Source organism: Haplochromis burtoni, unplaced genomic scaffold (genome assembly GCF_018398535.1).
Source record: "Haplochromis burtoni strain Fernald_Lab_line unplaced genomic scaffold, NCSU_Asbu1 Contig_209, whole genome shotgun sequence".
Taxonomy (NCBI): Eukaryota; Metazoa; Chordata; class Actinopteri; order Cichliformes; family Cichlidae; genus Haplochromis; species Haplochromis burtoni.
This window is the reverse complement of record NW_024582570.1, coordinates 1,051,900-1,076,677: the sequence shown is the minus strand read 5'-3', so window position 1 is coordinate 1,076,677 and position 24,778 is coordinate 1,051,900. Positions and strand designations below refer to the sequence as shown.

Genomic DNA, 24,778 nt, shown 5'->3' with positions numbered 1-24,778 from the left:
CAAAATCAATGCTGAATCTCATTTGTGTTTTGATGGGCTTCAGAGTTAATGAGGTCAGCGAGGTCTGGTGATTTGAGAAAGCTGATGGTGGCTCCAAGATTCTTTAATCAGAGCCCTGAGCCCTTTGCTATTTTAAGAAAGATAAAAAAGACTGGGCTGGATTTGAATTTGCATCACCAGTGATCTTCAGCATAGTGCTGAGGGGGGGAAATGTTTCAGAGGAACACCTTCCATGTAGCTAATCACTTGCTTCATGTATAATTCAACTTTTTTGTCAAGGTTTCACATATTGCTTAGCTAGGTCAGCTGCTACAACTGCTTGTCTCTGAAAATGAAGCATCTTTGAATTCTGTGTATCCTTTGAAAGTCTCTTATGTTTGTATGATGTAACCTCTGTTCAATACAATATTTATCAAACTATTGGATCATGCATTTGGCCTTTGGTTATTGTTATCTACCTCCCGGCCGTGCAAACTTTCATCCTCCCACAACTACAAGCAACCCTCTGCAGGATAAAATCTGACAGCCTGCCTCTGAGTGATTCTCTCCATATGCTGTGATTACTGGTGATGAACCATAGCTTGTAATTAGATCATTTGGCTGTTCATAGCACATCGCCTCATGGGTCATTTCACGGATGTAATCATTGATCATGATGCCACTTGTCACTTTCATCCTGGAGAACTGCAGTCTTCTTTTGTGTTTTCGTTGCAGCAGAGGAAATATGCATGCAATGATGCAGCAGAAAACAAAATGAATCAATGTGGCAAATCAATAGATTCTAGGTGCATTTCTAGTCCCACTAACATAGCATTTAGTATTCCAGAAAATGTGATTTAGTGTCCAGTATGTGAAATGCATTCCAAGAATACCAGAAAGTCCTATTGCATCTGGCTACAGGATACAGGCAAGTTGAGCTTTTCTGACCCACAAATCTCAGTGGAAGCTAAACATTACAACAAGAAGGTCAACGTTCAAGGCAGATAGTGTGTCCTAACTGTATGCAACAAGAGCTTTTAACTGTAAAACTAATAGTGTAACAACTGTAACAGCACATCACTCAATAAAAATACAGCTGGAAAAACTACAAAGGATTCCAGTTTATGATTGCCAAGTCACTTTTAGTTAGCAGGAGTAGTCTGCTAATGCCTGGGGCTAAAGCTAGGAATAAAATATTAAACAGACTTAAAGGACAATAGCAGTTAATTTAACTGGGCATAAAACAAATTCATGTGGCTATAGTGGCTTTACCTTCATTGTAGAGATGAAAGGGAATTAGACATAGCACAACATAGAAAAGAAAGAAGACTAGCACAAGCTTTTTAGGTAGATACTGTGAAAGCAACTAAAAGTAAAAGAAAGTGAAAAAACAAAATTTTCTGTTGTTGCTTCGTATACTTTAATAAATCTAATCTTTTCCAGCAAACAAAGCACTCTAAGTGTAACTACACACATAATTTATACTATAATTAAGTCAATTTTTAAATCAAAAAATACTAAATAATAACATTACATACATTAAGCACCTTTTATCATTAGTTCTTACCAGCATCAAGGCATATGTGCAGATAGTGCAACGTTTTTTGAAAAGAATCCATTTATTTATCTAATTAAATATTAAGCAGATAAATACCAGCTTCCAAATAATATTGTCAGCGGCTGCTGGGGAAGTCTCAGGGCTCACTTCATCTTTTATTCAAGACTAATACCAGGATCTCTGGCCAAATGCTTAGGGAACCAAATGTCAGTGAGATCGTGGCATGGCGCGAGAGGAGGTAATACATTTTCTCTTTGTTTTTCTGACATTAAAAAGTCCATAAATTATGTGACAAATCAGATGGAACTGGATTCTTTTGTTTTTGTTGTGTTTTTCTGTTTGTTTGTAAGCAACCCAGTCAAAATGAGCAAGAAACATGTTTCATAAATAGCACCTCTGATTTTTGTTCACTTGAGCTCTAATGAATTAAAATGCCCACTGGTTTCTAAAATGCTCCAGGCAACAAATTATTACCTGCTATTTTCCATCAAATATTTCATACAGCTGCAATGCCAAGTGTCAGGGTTCATCAAACAATTGAAGAGCCAGTAATGATGTTCTTAGAAAGATGGAGAAAAGGACAGTAAAAGACAAGTCAAACACCAAAGGATCTATATCAAAGAGGAAGGAAAATATGAAGCCAGGCACACAGCTGCTGGTGGCTGCGTTGTGACATTGGCAAAGACAAGTTGTCACTGGCAGAGGTATGTGAGGGTACTTCTGATGTTGCATCTGTTTTTCTTTTGTTGTCACAGGAGACAGCAGGTATATGTACTACTCCAGGATACTGGACCAGCCTGGTCAGCTGTTCATTCTCTCTCTCTCTCTTCTTTAGAAAGACTGATTGGAAATTTGAATTCTTCCTTAGAAATAAAATCGCACATATGCTACTGCCGTATTAACATATTGTGGGATTAGCTGTATGTCTTACAGCAAAAACAAACCAACCCATTAAAAACTACAACTGCAGTAGTGTGGGGTGGTGAGGTCATTTTTATTCACAATATCAGCATTCATCACAAGATTCCTCAGCCTGCTCAAATTCAGAATATACAATCCATACATTTTACGGACCGCTTAAAGATAGCATTCCTAAAATTTGGAGTTATTGATCTATTAGTCTACATAAAAAGTTGTCTTTGGACTGTGAAATGAAGACGACGTACCTGGAGAGAACATGCAAACTCCACACAGAAAGTCCAGTGGATTCAAACCCACTGTTCTGAATTAGTTTTTTGTGTTTTAGTTGAGGAGGTGTGATGTTATGATGCCCTAACACGGTCTACGGATACTGATGACAAAATTCTCATTTTAGATTGGTGACTTCTGACTCAATAAACAAAATAGTTACTGCTCTAATGCTAAACTGAGGCTCCAAAATAAAGGAACAATAAAAGCCCCAAAACCTGTGTAATAAATACCATACATTAACACCAATAACACATTAGTTACTCCCAATACAATATGCAGAATCTCTTTGCATATAATAATGAAGGTGACAATCCTCAAGGAGCCTCGAAGTTTGACCCAACTTTTCCTCTGCTGCACTTTTGTCTAAGCAGATTTGCTATGGGTGACAACGCTATTCTTGCCAAGCTTTGATCAGAGTGTAACACCAAGAGACAAGAGAGGGGAGAAATCTGCTCTCAACAACAGGCAGAGTCAAAATGAACCAACCCACAGGAGCGCAAAGAGAAAATAGGGCTTCTCCCCTGAGAGGAGGTTTATGCAGCTGTGCTAAACAGTGACACTGTGGCACCGCCTGACACGCGGGGAGGACACACTGAAATCCTGTCACACTTGGGGCAATCCTGTCACACGTGCACGCAGAAACAAATCTGCATGCACGTGCGATGCATAATAACAACAATAATAATACAAAGTGGTTTTATTGTTGGCAAAATTTATTGTTGGCTTTTATGAATAACTCATTGCATGTGCCATCTTCATTAAATTTAGACTGTAAGGGAATACACTATTTAGATTAGTGAATAAAACAAATTTAACAAGCAACTGGTGTGTTATAAAACTTGACAATTAAAAAGAAGAAAGAAAGAAAGAAAGAAAGAAAGAAAAAGACACTGACAACGACAGGCCTGTAAGTTGACGTCTGTTGCCTGACAGGGAAGAGAAAGGCTTTTATGTTTATAAAAGAGCAGCTGACGTGTACATCTGCCAGCAAACATGGGTGTGAGACATGTCGGGATGACTGATGTGCTTTGAAAAGCGGCAGTCGTAGTGAATATGAGCATGAGTAAGAGTGACGCTCTCCTCCAAGTTGTTTTTGCACTCGAGCCGATAAACACATTTGCTGACCTTAACTTTTGTCTCTTTCGTTTCCAAGTTGACATACACCGCACCAAACTGCAGCTGAAATCATGTACAGCAGTGTGCTGCTCTTTATGAGTCCAGTTAAACAGCACTAAATGTCAACAAGCACCAACTATATAATCTCATTGAGAAGTCACACGACATTTTTTAGAGCAAAGTTAATAAAATTAAAAGCTTGTTGTAAAATATTGCTGTCACCGGAGGAAGTGTGGCTGATGAGTGCAAACACTCATTAGACTGCTCATGTTTAGGTTTTATGAGTACAAGCAACCAACAATATACTGTAGATGGAGATTACAGCAGGAACACTAACATAATGGTATTATGGCAGCCAAACACATGGTGTTATCCTTATTGAAAGTTATATTCTATATTGCATGGTGCTTTTATATTTTACAGTTATAAATAGCTGTTCTGAGATATACCAGATTACACTGTAACAGGGATGGGATGCCCCATTTAACAGGGAAATGGGGCATCAAGTCTTGTATATGACATATGAGTGAAGTATATAACATTTTTACTTTCTCTTGCTTTCCACTTTTTAAATCTCTCCTTTAAGAACATTTATGGGATTCAGCTTGGCCCTCTACGTAGAACATAAATTCCTCTGAATTGCCTGAATTGTTCTATTGATCTAGAACAGGGGTGCCCAATCCCGGTCCTCGAGAGCTACCGTCCTGCAGCTTTTAGATGCATCCTTGTTCCCACACACCTGAATCAAATGAATGGCTTGTTATCAGGCCTTTGCCAAACATGATGGCATGCTGAAGAGATCAAACCATTTGATTCAGCTGTGTTGGAGTAGGGATGCATCTAAAAGCTGCAGGATAGTAGCTCTCGAGGACCGGGATTGGGCACCCCTGATCTAGAACAAAAAAAAAGAAAGAAAGAAAAGAAAATGCATATAGTAAAAGCTTCTTGCTCTTCTCGGCAAGATCTCAAAGTGTAAGCACAACAAGCATAAAAACACACACTCATCATTGGCCACCTTTTTAGGAACACTGTGCTAGTACTGGGTTGAACCCCCCTTTTGCATTCAAACTGCCTCAATGTGTTGCAGTTCAGATTCAACAAGGTGCTGGAAATGTTCCTAAGAGATTTTGGCTCATATTGACACAGTCGCTGCAGATTTGTTGCAGCAACTATGTGATGCGAATCTTCCGTTTCAAGGTTTTTGGATAGAAAGGTATTTCGATTGACATTGTGTGACTGTGGAGACCATCTGTGTAGAGAAGGTCTTTACCTTACAATATAAAGTACAATATAGAGTTGTCATTTGGCGCTATAGAAAGAAAACTGAATTGAACTGAATTGAGTTACCGTTGCCTTTCTGTAAGCTCAAAGCAGCCTGGCCATTCTCCTCCGACTTCTACCATCAACAAAGCACTTTTGACCAGAGAACTGTTGTTTGCTGGATATTTCCTCTTTTTCAGACTAGTCTATGTAAAGCCTAGAGATGCTTGTGTGGGGGAAAAAAAAAATCACAGTAGATCAGTATCTGAAATACTCATAGGAGTCCATCTGGCAAAATCATCCATGCCACTTAAGTCCTTTTAGCCCCATCTTGTTTTAAACTTAAGTCGTCTTTACCAGGTCTACGTGTTTATATGTACTCCCTTGCTTCTCTGTGATTGGCTGATTGTTCAGTTCACAGTAAGAAAAGGTAAAGTCAAATAATGTTTTACTGCATTTGTTCACACAAATTCTCAAATCAAGGTGGTGCAGTAGTTAGCACTGTTGCCTGTGTCTCAGGTTTCCTCCCATGCTTGTTAGTTTAAGTGGTGATTCTGTATTGGCCGTAGGTGTGTATGTGAGTGGTTTTCTGTTTCTCTGTAGCCTTGCAATACACTGGCGACCTATCCCGGGTGTAGCCTACTTCGGCTGGTATGACAGCTGAGGTATGCTCTGGTCCCCTCAGGACCCGGATTTGAACAATTGGTTATGAAAAAGAAGTTATTGGAGGAGTAATTTAAATCAGTTCTTAAACCCTGCCAGTGCACTCGATGGCACCAGTCTTGTAAATGGACCTGTGTTTCTTCAAATTATGCATGCATGACTAACGAAGAGAAAAATCAGTAATTTAAGGTTTCAGTATGTTCTGAAGAGAAAGAAATTGAGTGTTCAAAATGCCAAGTGGCAGTAAAATACAGACTCACTGCAAAGGGGATTAAGGTTCCCAAAGCTGCAATAGAAAAAGAACAAAAGTCATTTATCTGCAAATGTGCCACTTTGCTAGATTTTCATCACAATGAATTAATATTACCTCATGACAGGAATTTGACTTGCGGTAATCCACCAGTTAAGTTCAATTCAATTTCTTTTGTTTATCCAATTCAATTCGAATAGATTCAAGTTTGTTGTTGTGAGTTGGTGCTGTATAAATAATCACTTTAAGGCACTTTATACTGTAAGGTAAAGACCCTACAGTATAAAATTAACCCCTATAAGAAAGACTTTGTGGAAGTGGGGAGAAAAAGTCTCTTTAAACAAGAAGAAACTGTGGGCAAAACCAGGGTTAGGGAGGGAGTAGGTGTCTGTGGAGGAGAAACAAATTTAATGGCATGCATGATGGTATATAAAAACTGAATGGGTGTCATATTATGAACTTTTAGGGCCTGTTCTGCTTGACTTTTACTTATTATTTATGGAGTTTGTTGTTCTAGTAGCTATTCCCTGTTGGTTTTGCCATCTTTTTATTCCAAGGTTTTGTTAGTTTTAGTTTTAATACCTTTTCCAGTCTAGTTTTTGTTTTTTAGTTATTATTGCTTATAGTTCAGAGCTTCAGGTTATCCTTTCTCCCTTGTTGTTTAGCCTTCATCTCCATTTCCCTCTGTGTCTTCCATCAGGTTTATTTTTGTGCCCGTTTTCATAGTTTAGTTATTGTCAACTTTAAAAATTGAACTTTTGGCCAAAATTAGTTTTATTATTAGTCGAGATGAAAAATAAAGAACAATCTAAGGACATATTTTATTTAAGTTGATCTGATAGGAAGTGATAAAACAAAGAGTTAAACGTGTAGAAAAGTTCCACAAACACCTTAAGCCACATATAAATTTAGCTGACTTTGAGACATTGGTATGGGGTCAGTCTGTGTGGGAAGACTTTGGCCTATGCTGAGATACTTCTGTTTTAAAGACAGAACATCTTTGATTCGGTACCACTGCCTTGACACGCTGCAGGCTAATTAACACATGAGACAATAAGAGAAATCTAAGCTGTGTTGTGTAAACACACATTGTAGGTGGTAGCAAACACGTATAGCACTGTAATTAAACGTTTAAATCTTCTGGTTCTTTTAAGCCTTTGAGAGGTATTCTTTTATACATCCTCTATTAATTTTCAACTTTCAGGTCAACCAAATTATTGTGTAAATTTCAGCAATTTTGTTTTCATTTTCTAAGCGAGAAAAAACTGCGTCTCCATGTCTGGCTTATAGTATGAGGGTTGCTTTTCTTTGCACGAATACTAAGATGTTAGCTACTTAAACGCTGTATTAAATGAATCCAGTGTTTACTTTCTGGTATCTTTAAAAACATGCAAAAAAAGAGATCTTTTTTAAAAACAAGAGCCACAAGCTGTTCCAGAAACAACAGATAATCAGCCCGTGAAGTGCTAACAATTTCCTTTTGATTGCTGTTTGTTTTTGTGCTTTGACTGATTTAATAGTGTTGTTCTAAATTCACGTCATCACAAATTCATGTATGTGTGCGAGTGTGTTTTAACGACAGCTCTCTTCTGCTTAAACAAATAATCGAAAAACAAACAGTGTGAGGTCCCTCTGTCTGGATGATAAAAGGACAGCACCAATGTGATAAAAAGCCAGAATAACCACAACAAACACAATGACACCTCTGCCTTTGTTCATGCAGGGTAGCGATACAACCCTCCAAAAAAGACAAAAGTGTGACAGAAAATGACATTATCTGAAGATAAAATGATACAGACACAGACAAACAATGTGTAAGGTAAGTGCATGACTCACCCTGGGCAAACACATTTCACACAAAATATAATATTAAAAAAAAAAACTTTCCCCAATTTTTTCAACCCTTTGTTTGGGTTTTTTCTTTCTTTTCTTTTCTCCTTAAAGCAAATCCTAAATAAACTATATATCCCTTCAGATGAAGATATTTTATGCCAAGGAAAGTGTGAATGCAGCAAAGGCATGCCTGTACTTCTTGTACAATCTTTAATGTTGATATAATAACAGGAGAATTGAGTACTTTCATTTATGACTAAGTTGTTTTCTTTACTTTAACTTCCAAGTGGGTAATGATGCTTTTTGAGGAAGCTAAAGGAGAGACAGTGGCAGCCAACGAATCATATTTCTCTTCTGAAAATATATGATAAACGGCTTTGACCTTTGACCTGCCAGCCCCCTCACAGGTAAAGAGCTTCTTTCAGCAGAGTTTCAATACACTCAGACGACCATAAAAGGAGCTTTCTGGTGCACAAATGTGGTGTTATATAACAAAAAATGGTGAGATGAGGAAGAGAAAAAGGGCCTATAGAATCACTGATTTTGAAGCTATTTTAATGAGGCACCTGTAACATAAATCCATCCGCTGGGGTTCTGGTCATATCACTTCTTCTGGAATTGCTTCAACAACAACAACAAATAGCAAGCGACTTAAATCTTGAGTCTTCATTCATCTTACATTGCTTGTGTGCACGTACTGTAAGTGCCCCCATTTGTTTTGTCACTTTGGGGCCGACATCAAAGTAAATGGAAATGTCCACAGAAAGCAGCTGCCTGAACAATGGTACATCATTTTTTTCTTCTGGCGCTTTGCCTTGGCAGATCCACGGTCCACTGGCTGCATCGTATATATGACTACAGTAATCTGCGGAAGCAATGGAGCTGACATACTAATAATGTTCCACGCAGGACGCCAATTTAAAGGTGATGTCTGAGCGACAAGGTAACTAGGTTGCAGAGGAACCGATTGTGCAGAATAATCAGGATGATTTCAAAGCACAACAACATAAAACACCTGGAAGCTTGACACAGGTCGTTTCACAAATGCCAAAAGTCTCCACAGACTGTGAAATGAATGGTATTTGACTTCACATCACTGCATTATTTAATGACAGTTTCTCTCATCACCATCTGGTGCAGTGGTGCCATGACATTTAGTGAACAGCAATGTGGTAGGCAGGCGGCCATTTCATTTGAAGCCAATCCATGCCCCGGGGGCGCAATGAGAGAGATGAATGAAGACAGACAGATGAAGGTTTAATCCCCCTCGTTGCTTTCATTGTGTTTCTACAATGCAGACATGTAAGCATGATCAGGCATTTGGACATCGGCAGTGCGAGTGCAGTTAGATGGTAATTAATCTTTCAATGATCAGTACCAAAGCCAGACTGTTCAATAAGAAACATTACATTTCATTTGCGGAAAATGAATTTCAATCTAGGCTAGAGCGACTGATCTGCATAGTCAATATCCCAACAGACACCATGTGCCTTTGGAGAGATTAATTTTGATCCCTGTCAGGGGACTGATCAATTCTAAGGTTATCAGAAAGCTATGGGATTTAATATTTTAAGTTTGAAATAAAACTGCAGGATTAGAAGCGGTATAGATCCCATGAAATAAATGCAAGCCATGTTGGTTGTTAATACACCTGGTCTCTCTCTTTCCAGTCCATTGACTTCTGAGTCTAACTCAAATGTCACTTTCGGAGGCTCCCTTGTCACAAGGGGTGGCCACAGTGGATAGCCCTGCATGTTTGATTTGACAGAGTTTTACGCCAGATGCCCTTCTTGATGCAACCCTGAAGGGATTTGTGTCTCTGGCTGGAATCAAACTAGTGACCCTTTGGTTGCTTCTTAGAAACATAGTGTCTAACCAGATATTTACTCTGGATGGCATTACCTTGGCCAGTACCACTGTGAGGAATCTCTGAGTCTTTTTTGTTTAGGATATACCCTTCAGCGTGCACATCAAGCAAGTATACAGGGCCTGCCTGTATCATTTGTGCAATAAATAAAAATAGAAACAGAGTGATGCTGAAAACTTAGTTCCCACATTTATTACTTCTAGGTTGGACTACTGTAATTTATTACCATCAGCTCGCTCTAAAAGCTGCCTGAAAGCCTTCAGTGGATCGACAATGCTGCAGCGAGAGTATCAGAATCAGAATACTTGAATAATCTCAGAAGTCATATTTTGACAGGGACTAGAAAGAGAGCACATTTCTCCCATTTTAGCTGCTCTTTATGGGCCCTTTGTTAAATTCTGACTTGAATTTTAAATCCTTCTCGTCGTCACATACAAAATGTTAAATAATCAGGCCCCTGTCATATCTTAAAGACTGCATAGCATCTTATTATCCTCACAGATCACTTCGCTCTCACAGTGCTGGCTTACTTTTGGTTCCTAGAGTGACTGGAGGTCACTCTAGCATGGGACCAGCTCTCAGCTTGGATTCAGGAGACAGACACCCTCTCTACTTTTAAGATTAGTCTTAAAACTTTCCTTTTAGATAAAGCATATAGTTAGGGTTGATCAGGTGACCCTGAATCCTCCCTTAGTTACGCTTTAGTTGGTGTAGGCTGCTGGGTCATTTCCCACAATGCACTGAGTCTTTCCTCTTCATTCTTCCCCTCATCCTAAACCAGTCTTGGTGTCTGGCTGGCCCTCCCTAAGCATCATAATGCAGAAAGTTTTTTCCTGTTAAAAGGGTGTTTTTCTTTCCCTTTGTTGCCAACTGCTTGCTCATTTTGATTTTCGGGGTTTCTTTCTAATATTGTAGAGCTTTTAATCCTAGAATATAAAGTGCTTCGAGGCAACTGCTGCTGTGAATTGGCTCCATGTAAAGGAAATTTATTTTAAATTCCTTGAATTAATACACAGCTTACTGTACATGTGTAAAACTGGTAACTGTAACAGAAAGTTAATGAGGCTATGTTAGATATAACTGTTAAGTAAACTTACTTATTTTATGTATCCAAGCATTCACTGACAGACGCTTCCCTTCAGGTAGAAAAAGTGTTGAAGCGACTGCAGTGTGTAAATCCAAGTATGGATTTTGTTTTAACAAAGAGAAAATAGGTCTTAAGAACACTTACAGTTAGTTTGCCTCTGTTGCAGCTACTTAGAAAGCGGACATTTAAGAGAGAGAAGTTAAAACATCTCTGTTTAGGACAGATGATTAACTGAGAGGCTGTGAGACATTTTTTAAAACTATGAATTATGCAAAGTTTCCCAGAATAAAAATATAGACTTGCAAAAGAAAAAGCATAAATGTTAACCTACCAATGTTTATCGATTTTGCCCCGACCTCATGCTGTTATAATGGTCTAATAATAACTGAATATCTATTTTAAGACCAACTTTTTTGTTAGCCCCAGATGTTAATGATGAGGAGAAATCTCTCATGACTAGATGGTTAACAGACAAACAGACAGGAGTGAATAATTTCGATAGGACACTCTAATTCCCACAAAGAGCAAATGATCTTACTCCTGAACGATGGCACCACAGGAGCCAGGCTGCTATTTAAAACACAAGCCCAGACAAATAATTTGTGGCAGAGGTCTAAATAGACTTTTATAGTCTCCCTGAAGCACCACTTCTGACAAGAAGGCATTCATCATCTTACTAAATGGGTTGTGTAGTTCTGCAAAAATAAAGACTTGCGTTACTTGCCACTGTGTATTATATAAACAAACCACTGATTGATAGCGCTTGCCAGGACGGCGTGAAACACCTGAGTAACTCTGAAACAGCCAGATGTTTAAGATGCAGCGCACATACAAGAAATCATTTGTGGATGAATTTGACTTTATCTTCAAACCACTTAAAACACAATCCAAGTGACAGCGGCTGGAACATTCATGAGATGAACTGATTGGACTTCTATTGCCTTACATGTTGAGTCTTTCTCTCCGAGATGATGGACAGCTCGAATGATGTTAATGCGCTGCTGTAATTGTGTCCTCGAAACACTGCAGAGGGGAGCGGTTCTGAGGGCACGAGAAAAGGAGAACTATTTGCCTATCTCATTTCTGCTTCTCCTTCAGAGTGGCATTCATCACCATTAGTGTTCATTAACATGAGTTAGTGCTCGTTAGGCAGCAGTATGCCAGCAGGCATCTGCAGCTTACCGCCAACATATCTCCTGCCTGTAATAGACACTGACTGAGTGTGAGAGTGGTGGAAGGATATGAAACAGGGAGGGAGAAGGCTGAGCAGGGTGGGGAAGGACTTGTCAATCTGTGCCTCAGAGGATTAGTGTAAATGTATCAGTAGGAGACTATAACTGTATTGAATAAACGTCAACAATCTCGGGGGCGGTGGTGGTGGGGGGGGGACTCCACCAAGCTGTGAAACAACCAAAAATAGACAGAAAGTCAAGCTGTTCATTTAACTTTGCTTATCATACTATTTGTGCCTACATTTACAACTCTAAAAAGTAAAAATAGTCTCGTATGAACAAGACAAATAGGGAGTTTTAATTAGGTAAGAGCAAAAACAAGTGGGAGACTTGAGGAAAACAGTGGCAGATTTTGATTTTTGGAAGGCCATACTGTGAATTGCTCCATTTGTTCAACTTGGAAAATTGTTGAGTTATATTTAAATCACGTAAAGGGGCTGGTTTTCTACTCAGACTGTAGCTCCACAAAAAAAAAAAAGCAGATATCCATACTCTTCAAAGAATAAATCAGACTGCCTTTGGTGATCTCTCTGACCTTTTTGAGGCAATTTTACACATTTGTTTTTTTAACAAGCTGCTATGAAACCTGACACATCCACAGATCCATTACCTGAAGTGAACTGACACCATTCATCTATCATTTTACACCAAGCTTACAATGTATACATGTAATAATGTTTGCAGCTCACTAAGCTAGAGGTCACAAACTTATATTTGCTCATAGGCCACAAACTGTGGAATTTGATCCAAGTTGGCCCGAACAGTAAATTATAAGCTAATAATCGAAACAAACACAAAAATGCTCCACAGCCTCTCACAACAGTACAACAATAAGTCCACACAACCCGTCTCACTTAGTTTACTAAAATAAAGTGCTTCCAGGGTCATTTATAGTCGTTCTCAAATATGGTATGTTTGTACATGCACTTCACTGAATAATATATGCTTGGTTTTTCAAAGTAATGCAATAAGAAGTGCAAACTTTTGGCACAATTAATGTCACAATTAATACAGAGATGCATTTTACACTCCTGCTGCACTCCCTTTTAAATATTTTCTAATCAGTTTGTAGTCTTCAAATCTGAGTGTTGTCCTTTATCTTTGTTAAATAAATTTAGAAAGTCTTACACTGGGTTTAAGAAATTTCTTTAGCAATTTGTTATTTTGTGCTAATATATATGAAATATATACAGTAAATATGTGATTAAAAAGTCAAATTTGATACACAGCAGGTTAGAGGAGTATGCAGGTATACCCATGGGTGAAGATTGTTGGGACAGTAAAGACTTCCATATAAAAAATAGCCCGTAGCACTGTGTGTTGGACCATGAAGACAAGGGCCAGAGGCCTGTTCTAGCTAGATTTTGTGTCAGATAGCTGACAGTTTGCTACTCGTACTCCCCTGTGTTACTATTTTGCCAACGTATCAGTCCTTCCTCTCTGCATTCTGCACTCACATAACCCCCCCAACCCCCACTCTCACTTTAGCTGTTGTTCAAATCTGGACTTGAAAAGCATCATTCCTGCTTCAGTGATCTCACAGGGCAGATAGGCACATCACATTTCTCTAGCACAGGCTGGTAACAAACAGGCTCTTCGTGCCTTAACAAGCCCTTTGGTGCACTGAATGAATCCTTTTTTGGTCACTGTAAATTAAAGCAATTGCAAATTGTGTCCCCTTGTGCTGCAGGTTATACTTATTACACAGAGGGGAACAAGTGCTATGATTACAAAGTGACACCAGCTGACACAGCTCTACCTCTTTTGACAACTGTTGTTACTGAGGAGGGTAAATGGTGAAATAGAGGTTTCTGTAAAAGCTGCCATTTTGCAGCCCTTTCTGACAGTTATTTCACTTTTACTGGTGTCAAATTGTCAAATAATTTAAATTTATTTTTGATAATGAATGAGTAATTGTTTAGCCTGTGCTCTTAACATCAGTGAAAACTATTTTTCCCATTTAAATATTGGAACAAGTTGTTTTCTTTATAGACTTTTGCATCTTTTCATGTCCTCCCCTGTTGTGCTGCTGGCATTTCTTTTTTGATTTCTAACTGAAAGAGTTTTGCTTGTTCTTTTAACGCAGTATATAACATAATTATTATATGACAGAAAATATCAGTTTTGTTCTGAAATCTATGAATCAATACAGAAAGTTCAGGGAAGAAAACACTATGCTGCAATTTGGGATTTCAACAGTGTTATATGAGACTGACTGGATCTAACTGCTGTGTTTAAGCAAAACTATAAGCCCACAACAAGTTCTGGATTGAATTGGTCTCATTACAAACAATAATAAATGGTTTCATATACACAAGTGGTCATGTGATTATTATTAGTTTAATCCTTCATCAACTAATCTGTTCTGAGTGCTCCTGCTGTCCGAGTGCATCCATTACTTCCTAGTAGACAAAAAGAGAATTTTGAGATGACCTTGCAGAAATACTAATATTGACCTGCTGGCCAGTATTAGTGGTACTGGCCTAGGTGCCTAACGATTAGGCCAAGTGTAGCCGACAGATGCCCCCCTAGTGATTCATAAAAGAAACTAAGTTAACTACATTTGTAAAAAATATTTTTCACCTAATAATTAAATCGTCCTGAATTTTATTCCTGAGAAATATCACAAAGTTTAGACAATAAGGTAACCATGCTACTCTAACTTTCAGTCTTCCTTCATATTCCTGATCCGATTAGTTATTTCATTCAAGTCTCCCCTTTGCACAGACCTCATTCATACTTTTCCCACTGGACAGTATGGGAAGAACTCCATAATGCCCTCCCCCAACCACCCCACCACAAATTACAATGACATAGTAATCAATCTCCATTTTCCTGATTGCCATTTGGTCATGATGTTGTTCAGCATTACAAAGTCAGATTGTACTTCCACTTATTCCAGTGACGATGAATAATGTAAGAGATGTCGCAGATAACTTTTTGACATTTGTGGCCCTGATCCAGCCACATCCTTTCACTTTTTAAAGACTACTGAAAAGCACACGTCAGGCATCGAAACCCGTGTCCCAGACCCACCCCAGACATCTTCACTAGCAGCTTCCTCTCATCCTCGACTCTGATCACTTACATGCACTACTTTTAAGGTGAATTTTGGAATGGACATGTGATGCAGTTATACTATGTACTTGCATAAAAGTGAGTACTATTTTGTTTTATGGACACAATTATTTAATCAAGAGAATGACTAACCTGTATGTTGTCAAAGGATGATTTGTTGGTGACGTCATACAGCAAGAGAAGAGCTGAAAGAAACAAAGCAAAAGATGCCATGTAGAAAGTTGTGGCATTAAAAAAAAACAACTGTCTTTAACCTTGATGCATTAACTTCATGTGAGTACCAACTTAATTTTGCAAACAAAAACATATAAAAGTTTAATATTTTCAAGGATTCTAATGAATATAAATGAAATACAGAGAGATCCCCTAAGCTGTTCTAACTCTATGTAGCAGTTTACCTGAAGATACTCAAGAAAAAGAGACACTGCAGCTGAGAAAGGCAGCGCCCAAGGAGGGATGAACACGATGAGGACTGACAGCTATGCAACAAAGCTGAGGTCTGCCAGACTTGTGCTGCAGGTGTTTCTCACTCTTTTGCAATTGGTCACCACTAAGTGGATGAAGTCAGGACACATTAAAATCATAACCTGCAAGTCTCCGTTTTATTGGATATCTTTCTGCTATCTGAATTCAACATCTTATCCAGCTTTTTTCTATTACTAATGTTAAAATGCCAGCAGGCATCAGCTTCAGGTGTTTGGTTAGTATCTTCCCCTCACAAATCTGAAGGTTTTTGCACTGTAGAACACATGGCACAGTCAAGCTAAGCTTTAAATGAAGAGATTGTGAGGATAGAAGAAGGGAACTGATAAAAAGCAACAATTAAAGAAAAACAGCCAAGCTATTAAGATGAAATAGGGGACCACTTCCCATCACTGTGGCTCCAAGACAGAGGTAGACTAATAGGTAACGGAAGAATCTTTATTATGAAAGCATACTCACAACTTTCACGTCACAGTTTATGCTGTAAAATTTGTATTTTTAGACTTTTATTGGCTCTACCCTTGAGATGTTTTTCTGCCTGCCTGGCTCTTCTTGTTTGTGTAGGTGAATTTCTTTATTTCTGTTGATTCCTCTTATATTTTGAAGGTTATTCTTTCTTATATCCATTCTCTTCCCTGTCCCATTACTATCGGACCTTGCATTACTCCCTGATGTGTATTTAGACTCAGTTCCAGTATGGCCCATTGACTTAGTTTCTTGTCCAAGTGAACAGTACACCACCTTGAATCAGCGTCCAAACCAGCTTTGAGATTGTGGACTCACTACACATACAAATACAACTTCTTTCCTCACTCATCATTTCTGGATGGACTCAGTAATAGAAATAAATGGTTTTTGGGGAAAGGTTGTACATGACTTTGTACTCTTTTCTAAAAGGTGTTCCATTATTTATAAATTATAAAAAAGACAGACGACCAAATAGGAGCATTTTTGGAGGTTTTGTTGTAAAAGCTGGTATAAAATTGTCCATCACAAAGCAAAAAAAGTGAACGACAGGCATACATAGATCTGACAGTGGTAAAAATGTTGCAGAAGATTGGTGTCCTTCCATCTGAGACAGCTGAGGAGCTTATCAGTGTATTTAAGAGTCTGTTCGGCAGCTCCAAGTGTGATTCCCCACTGAGGAGTTACTTTTTATGCAGTCTGAAATAACTGGATTAACTAATCCCTTCTTCTACACCAAATGGCCTGTATATATTTTAGAGATGTAGCTTGGACAAATTAAGTTTTTAATACTGAAATGCACCAGTCTTCTGTTTTAGCCCACCTCTTCTGTTCTGTGTCTGTCTGTCTTTAATTCATAACTTGTTCTGATCTTGGTTTTAATGCAGTGCTTGTATAGATAAAATTTGTATGCCTTGCTTTAACTTAACTACAGGAAATGTCCCAGTGCTGAAACAATAACCACAGATTTCTTTTGAATTGAGCTAAAAAAACAAACAAACCTGATGACTGTCTGCATTTTTCTCCCACACACCAAATACGCTGCCTATCCACCAACATCTAGAATAATCCCGCTGTTCTCTCCATGTCCTCTTGCAGAACAATTCCTAATTCAGAGTCTCTTTATGCTCCTACACTTCTCTCTCTGCGTTGCTACCTTAGCTGTGGAGCCCCTGGCTCCAGCTCTACTCTGATAGCCTAAATATTATTTCACTGACAAATGGCTTCATTTATAATTGTCCATTTCAGTTTCATGAAGGAGTGCAAATCCACTGAGTGTAAACAGGGAGGAGAAGGAATTGTTTGACTTTTCCCAAACTGAATGAAGTGGAAATACATGGAAATGCCAAAATGTCACAAATAAATCATAAAACAATTACAGTTTCCTGTGGGTCTGATCAGTTTTTTGGGGGACTTTGACAATTTTCTTGTGTGGTTTTTGGCATTGGATATAGTATAAGGTTTGGTCAAAAAGATCTGCAACTCCACCAAAATTCATATCTAATTTGCTTGTCTCCTTGTGCACATGCTGACCGCTTCAAGCATCGCTGCAGTTTTCGGATCACCCCATTCTGACTGCATCTATATTATGACTGCATTTTAAGGAAGATGATACAGATGCCAGGTTGGTGAGTAGTGATGATGTTTGTTAGGCTCAAACTGCTTTATTAATGATGCCTTGTGATGTTACAGTAGAACTGAAGCATTAACAAAACATTAAAAGTCTGACCCTGGTGGACGACTTCACAATGAATGTGCCTGTGCATGCAGAAATAAATACAGAGCATGAGCGCTGCCTTTGGGCTCGAGAATTCTGCTCTTCAGTTGAAGGCTGGGGTTTAGTCTCTAGGTTGTAGTCAGAGAAGCAGTTCTCTTTCTCAGTGATGATCTTCAACAATGTGGTTGGACCAATCTGACACAAAAGTTGATATTTGTTGTCTGTAAGCAAGATTTCAGAACAGGAATTCCACAGAGTGATCCAAAACACAGGAGCTGTGGGAGTGGTGCCAAGCTGCCCATGGATACCACCTTAAAGACGAGTCAATTTAATGCAGGACTTTAAAGATTTAACATTTAGAAAAGAAAATTTAACATGTTTTATAAACATTTAATCTTGTGGTACACAGCTTGCATATAGTTGCAAAATTAATTAAAATAAAACGCCTTGTGCTGTAAAGCACTTAAACATTTATGTACCATTTCAGTCATAGCCTTGCCCCAAGGTCTCTTTGCATTAGCAGTACATTGACGTAGACAGACGTATAAAGCAGCTTCAAAACAGTCAGAAATAACACAAAACCTGCAACAGCTGCCTGGTTATATGAAGAAGCAGAAAAAAGTTACACTGCTGGAAATAACTTTGGTTTGTTTGCAGGCTTTGGGGGAAGCACAGAACACAGCATGAAGACAGACAGGGAGATCAAACTGTGTGAGCTTTGGAAAGCTGGGGAACCACTACAGCAGACCTTTTGCACAACGCTTCAGAGACTTCAAAAATCGACTGACAGTCTGGTCCTGAAACGGGAGTTTGTTCAGATTAAACAACGTTGCACAGATTCAGTTAGCAGCACTTATAGGCTTGGTATCAACATGAGTTTTGAAGCGATGTGTGAAGGTGTGTGCCAATAGGCACAAAGAAAGAGTTTTGTGTAAAGAAAAGTCTACACTATTTCAATGAACCTGTCACAGTTTTATTAATGCTGCAGTGGCCACAAAAAAATTTAATATTCACATCACATCCTGGATATTTTTCTCCAATAGCAGTTCAGGCTTTATTAAATTCTTGTCTCACACACGCTCTTAGAGCGGCATTAAAAGAACCTAAAGTTGATTAGGATGTTGGAACATTCTCTCATTTGCTCCACGACAGTAATGGAAAAATAACAGAATTCCGACACAAAGACGAGTAAGGCTACATTCCAGACATGCGTGATGTGGTTTTGAGAAAACAAGATATGTCCCCAGGGCATCTTGCCTGAAACTTACCCTGCTAAAAGTCTGTTAGGGTCCCCTTATTACAGGAGACAGAGACGATTCGGTGAAACTGGTGTAATTACGCAGGCTGACCGCCAAACCCTAGCATAGATAATACACGGAAACAGATGATTTTGTTCTATCATTTATGCATAGTTGGTCATACACCAAACCAAACCGCAGCTTAAGTTCCACAAACTTAAATTGATTTAAACAGGCACACTGACCCAGATGGTTGATCCCACAAGAATCCCCAAATGACCAGAGATTATAAGATGAAAGGAAGTGATGCAGTCACATAAGTGCACAAAATTACAAACACATACTGAAACATTCAGTGAATATCAAGCAGAAAAAACAAAACAAAACATAGAAGCAGAGCTGATATTTACTTACTCAAAGACAGGTTAGGTCTGCTTAGAAATCTGAATTAAACAGTAATTTTTATTTAGTAATTCCTTGGTGAACATTATTTAGATCCTGGATAGGAAAAAGCCTGAGAAATCAGAGTATGTTTGTTCAGATTTAGTGTATCACGCACCAGGTTATTCACATTTGATCAAAGACACTTCCAAAAAAGACTTTTAACACGATTACCAACTCCATGATAACTCAATGTAATGTCACAACTAAGAGCTTTCTAATTAACTTACATAGTGACTAATGCCGTTAAGATGAATACAAAGTAGACATAAACACACGCTGACTCACACCCATATGTGATGACTGATTACACATCATCAGAGAGTCCCCGAATCCTGAAATTGCTGCCCTTCTATCTCAGCTGAAGTGTTATAAAGCTTCAGCGCTTGACAATTCTGCAGCGTGGAACAAAAGCAATCTCTTCTACGCTTTGATACGAAAAAGGCTGTGAAATACAACTGCTGTAAAAGTTTAGTTTGATGGCAATGCATTGTCTTTGAAAACATCAACACTCCCTTTCATTGTGTGCAGTGTATGAACTCGAATCCAATGCCAGTCGCAAAATATTCATGTAATGGGAGGAAAAATAAAGTTCGCAATTTGCATACAAATTCACTGGCTTTCATTGCATAATGGCTGAATGGCAGCTGCATATAATAACACATTTTGACAAGAACAAAGTTAAATCATTAGTATAATAATCAGGAAAAGATATTAAAGTGTGTATTTGTGTGTGTCTCACCGTGGGCATCACGGTAGTAGGCATGAGTGACACTGCGGAACCGCTCCTGTCCAGCTGTGTCCCAGATCTGCAGATAATTAGAGAGGGAGGTGATCATTGAAATAGAAGAAGAAGTTTCCGTCTTTTTAATAAGCCTTATGTTTGCTCACTCAGCTGGAAGGCACTCACTGTGAAACCACCCATTCAATTCACTCTGATTTTGGATAAGCATAGAATATGGTAATTAGATCTATGGGACTCAAACTATCTTACTAACACAGCACTGAAAAGGACTGGTAGCTCTCAACAACACCGGCAGAATTGTTCTGGCTAGTGTGCAAATAATTTCCTTTGTACTTTTCACATACAACAAAAAACGATGGTATTAATTAAAGTCAACTTTCTGTACATTGGAAAAATGTGGGTACTGTGTAAATTAATTCCAATTCAAGCTCATATTTTATCACCAGCTAGTCAGTTTCATCAGTCTTCTATCTGTTGCTAGGGAGGTTGTCTATACTGAGTATCAAAAGTTGTTGCTGGAAGCAAGGTTTGTAAAAATATTGATATGATTGGTTAAACCAAACCAGTCACAGGCCATTTCACTAAAAGATGCCAAAACATCTTTGGTCACTGCAACCACCTCTATTTGTAATTTGGTCCATAATCATTAGCATAGAAATATTACCCAATTTGCAGCTTGAAGCTCATACCATAGATTGGATATATACAGTAGTAAAAATTTCTTTTGTCAGATTTATTTTTTTACCTCAGTCAGGGTCATAACACTGAACAGAAATCACCTGGCTGATACTAAGTTTTCCAATCTCAGTGGAATTGGCTCATTAAGTCTTTCTCCCCCATCAGCACTGTATCTCCCCAGAGTTTGGCTCCAATGGCAGTAATGTTTTCTACTCGCTATGACAGACCTGTGATAATGACTTAAACCTATCAACGTGTTTATTTAACAGTAAATAAATATGGCATTTCAAGACGTCTGTCAATAATCTCCACCTTTGTAGGGACAGGTTACATACCAGACTATGTTTTTAGAATATTATCTTAATAAATTAGATTTCTTACCTGGAGCTTCACCTTGACTCCATCAATGTTCAGGACTTTATTCTGAAAATGAAAGATAGAAATGATGTAGGTAAGCAGTGATGTAAATGACAGTACCTAAATTTAGGCATGTTTTCCAACTTGCAACAATATTTTTCTGTATATGGCACAAGCACCCTGATGTGTATATGTGTGTGTATCTGAGGTTATTACAATATTTCCCCCGCCTTATCCTCTAGTCTCTTCCTTCCACAGTCTCCTCTCCACTCAATCAATATTGCATGTGTGCACCTTACTTTGCCCCCTTTTTGAAGCAGCCTCGCCTTTTTCCTCCAGAGGATTAACCCCTTTGCTCTCCTTACCTGCCTTTTTTTTTTTATTAATCTTATGGAGACACTCCTCTGATCTGATTCAATCTGCTCTAACACACAGCTCAGTGATGCTCAGCCAAATGGACCTGGCAGGTTTGAGGTTGACCTGGTCTTGACAGCCGGTTTCACACCCTTCCATCAGGTTTCTGTTTTGTTAAAATTATACAAAAAAAGATTTGGTTCAAATTAAAAAAACCAAAAAAACCCAAAAACAAATCATGACTCATTTACAGAAATATTTATTTTTAACCCAATGATCAACACTAGTCACTGTAGTCCATATGTGCACCTGACTGTGGACATACTGTGGACTGTGTAGTCCACCTGACCTAAGAGTAAACGTCACAGCTTTTCCGCGCGCTTTCTTCCATGATCATCATGTAAATAAAGTAATAAATAAAACCATTCCGACAAAGTGAACTAGGCTGAAAGATCTAAAAAAGGAAAACGTCATACCATGATCTAAAGAAACAATGTCCTTGACAGGCCTTGGCTGCCCTACCAACCTTATTCTAATAACATCTAAAGAACTGCAGACCTTGTCTCAGGCTACGTTCACACACACTGCAGGTCTTAATGCTCAATTCTGATTTTTTGATCAAATCCAATTTTTTTGTCTGCTTGTTCACACTACAAATAAAAATGGGACAGCAAACGTGCTGTAGTGTGAACGCTCAAAGTGGCCCGCATCCGCAAAAGAAGACGTCACACACAACGCCTTCTGTTTAGAAGTCAAACAGTATTGTTTGACTGATGGCCCTTAATATAAAGACTTGTTTCAGACTTTACGTTTCACAATTTTGCTTTAAGTTATAAAGTTATTTTGTTATTTACATATGGCCTAATAATTATCCTTATTGCTGTTTTAGAGAGGAGCGGTGCTTCAAAGGATAGTTGCAGATTTCTGTCAGTATCTGCAGATTATACAGTACAAATAAAATGTCTTCCCAACAGTTTTACTAACATCTACACTGGATGGCCAGGAAGCGTTCACGATGTCTTATCGGGTGCTGATAATTAGTGTCTGTCTTGTGCCAGTGACGGAAAAGACTGCTTTAATGCGACATGACCATTCAAACAGCAGTCGCTTTCTAAAACATCAGATATGTATCGGATTCAGTACCACATACGAAAGTGACCCAGATTGGATTTGAAAATATCGGGTTTGTGCCGTTCACACTGTCATACCATGATATGGGTAAAAAAAAATCGGATTTGATGCGCTTTCCCCTGCAGTGTGAACGTAGCCTAAGTCGTGTTGTATCGTGTTCAGGTTATTGTTGAATCATGAATTCTGACCTAAGAACCTCATCATGATGATCCCAAAGACTTTTGGGAAGGTATTCTGTGGACTGATGAGACAGAAGTTAAAATTTTGTTATATCTGGTAAAACTAACAGCATTTCATAAAAAGAACTTCATACCAGTCACGTGGTGGTGAACCATCTACACTTGTTGAATCATCGACTTAAAAAACCCCCCAAAAAAACAACCCCCCCCAAAAAAACAACAAAAAAAACCAGCTAGTAAAAATTATACTTTTTCACCAGAGTTAGTACTTTTCTTCCTGAGAGGAACAAAAGTCAGCAAGAAGTGTCACAACATTTATTCTAGTAGTCATCAAGACATTTCACCAACACCACAAAGCTCAGACTTATAGGACACAATTTCTACAGTCTATATTTTGAGTGACTTTAGTCATTAGACTAGATCTTTAGATCTACTTTAGTAGGAGAACCGACCACCTGCCATTGCCACCCCATCATCCATCCATCCATGTGTGTCTGGGAAGCTTTGCCCAGACTTCTCTCTTCTCACCCACCTCCTCTAGCTCTCAGAAAAATTGAAGCATTCTCAAGCCAGTCAAGAGTGTCCTTGGTCTGCCCCAGAATCTCCATGCAAAAAAAGGAAAAAAAAAAACCCCAAACAAAACAAAACAGTAGCTGGCTCATTTTTATACAGAAGAGCAAAGGCTCTGCAGTGAGTCTCTACTAAAAGACAAAGTCCCCCCACAAAGTATTTCAAAGGGTGAGGTCCGACAAAACCTGGAGGAAGCTCTTCCCTGTATTTTAAGGATCCACGACCTCATTCTTTCCGTCACTACCCACAGCTTGTGGCCATAGGTCAAGGGTAAATCGACGGAATTACCGACACACTCAGCTTTTTCTTCACTGCACTGTATACGTGTACATTGTTTGTGTCACTGAATATGCTGCTACTATCCATTTGTCAATGCCCCATTGCTTTTCTGCCACACATTAACAAAACCCTGATATACTCTAACTCCTCCACCTAAGGCAGTAGCTCATAAAGAGTGGGTAACACACTCTGTATGAGTTACCTAAAGACCATGTTTCTCAGGCATGGAGGTGCCAATATTCATCTCAGCCTCTTTGTGCTGGGAAACCTGGAGAAAAATGATAAGCACTGACTGTTCAGTCACTTAATATAAACAGTAGGAAACATTTTGGAAAATCAAAGTTTTCTTTAAAACAAGGGATCAGATGCTTGGAGGGATCAGACGAGTTTTATAGTTCATTTGAACCTGGTAAACACTGAATGGAGGAAGATAAATATGAGCAACATTAAAAGACATTGTTTATTGTGCAGGACTGTCTGTCTTTTCTTGCTATTGCCCTACTTTAGATTAGAAAACAGAAGCACTACTGAGACAAAAAACAACTCTCAACTCACAGTGTTAATGACAAAAAAATAAAATAAAGATTTTACTTTATACTGATTATAGGCTGTAGCTACTCGACAGGGCATCTAACACATTAAATGCAATGAATAAGAGTCTGTACAAGTTGGAGGAAATCAGCTATATTTTTTCCGAGATGAAACAAGGAAGTAATCTAGCTCTCGATTCACTGCTCCTCAGTTGAAACTATAGCTAGCTTACCAAATGCTGAAAAATGTTTGTAAACTCATGTGATGAATCCAAAAAAGGGGAAAAACTCATACCAGGTAGTCCAAATGAAAAAATTCCCTGTACACTGAAACACACTGCTTGACATCTGTGACGTATTTTATTACTCGAGAGTACCCAAACTTAAATCAGCTGCTACACCAGAAAGGAGTTCAAGGTTAGTGAACATTTCAACTAAAATCACAAGTTGTTGTAGTGAAATGACCTAAAACTGAAATCTCTCTCTCTCTCTCTCTC

General features: G+C 38.6%; 1 protein-coding gene across 1 annotated transcript in view; it reads right to left on the bottom strand.

The window, feature by feature from the left end:
- LOC102293598 (ras-related protein Rab-26) overlaps positions 1 to 24,778 on the bottom strand; it is a 56,183-nt gene that overhangs the window by 10,131 nt on the left and 21,274 nt on the right. Inside the window, exons 3-5 of the mRNA XM_005936196.3 lie at positions 21,263 to 21,304; positions 20,201 to 20,267; positions 15,247 to 15,299 (exon numbers count right to left, since the gene is read on the bottom strand). Of these exons, the coding sequence (XP_005936258.1) occupies positions 15,247 to 15,299; positions 20,201 to 20,267; positions 21,263 to 21,304 (162 nt within the window). The remainder of the gene's footprint in view (positions 1 to 15,246; positions 15,300 to 20,200; positions 20,268 to 21,262; positions 21,305 to 24,778) is intronic.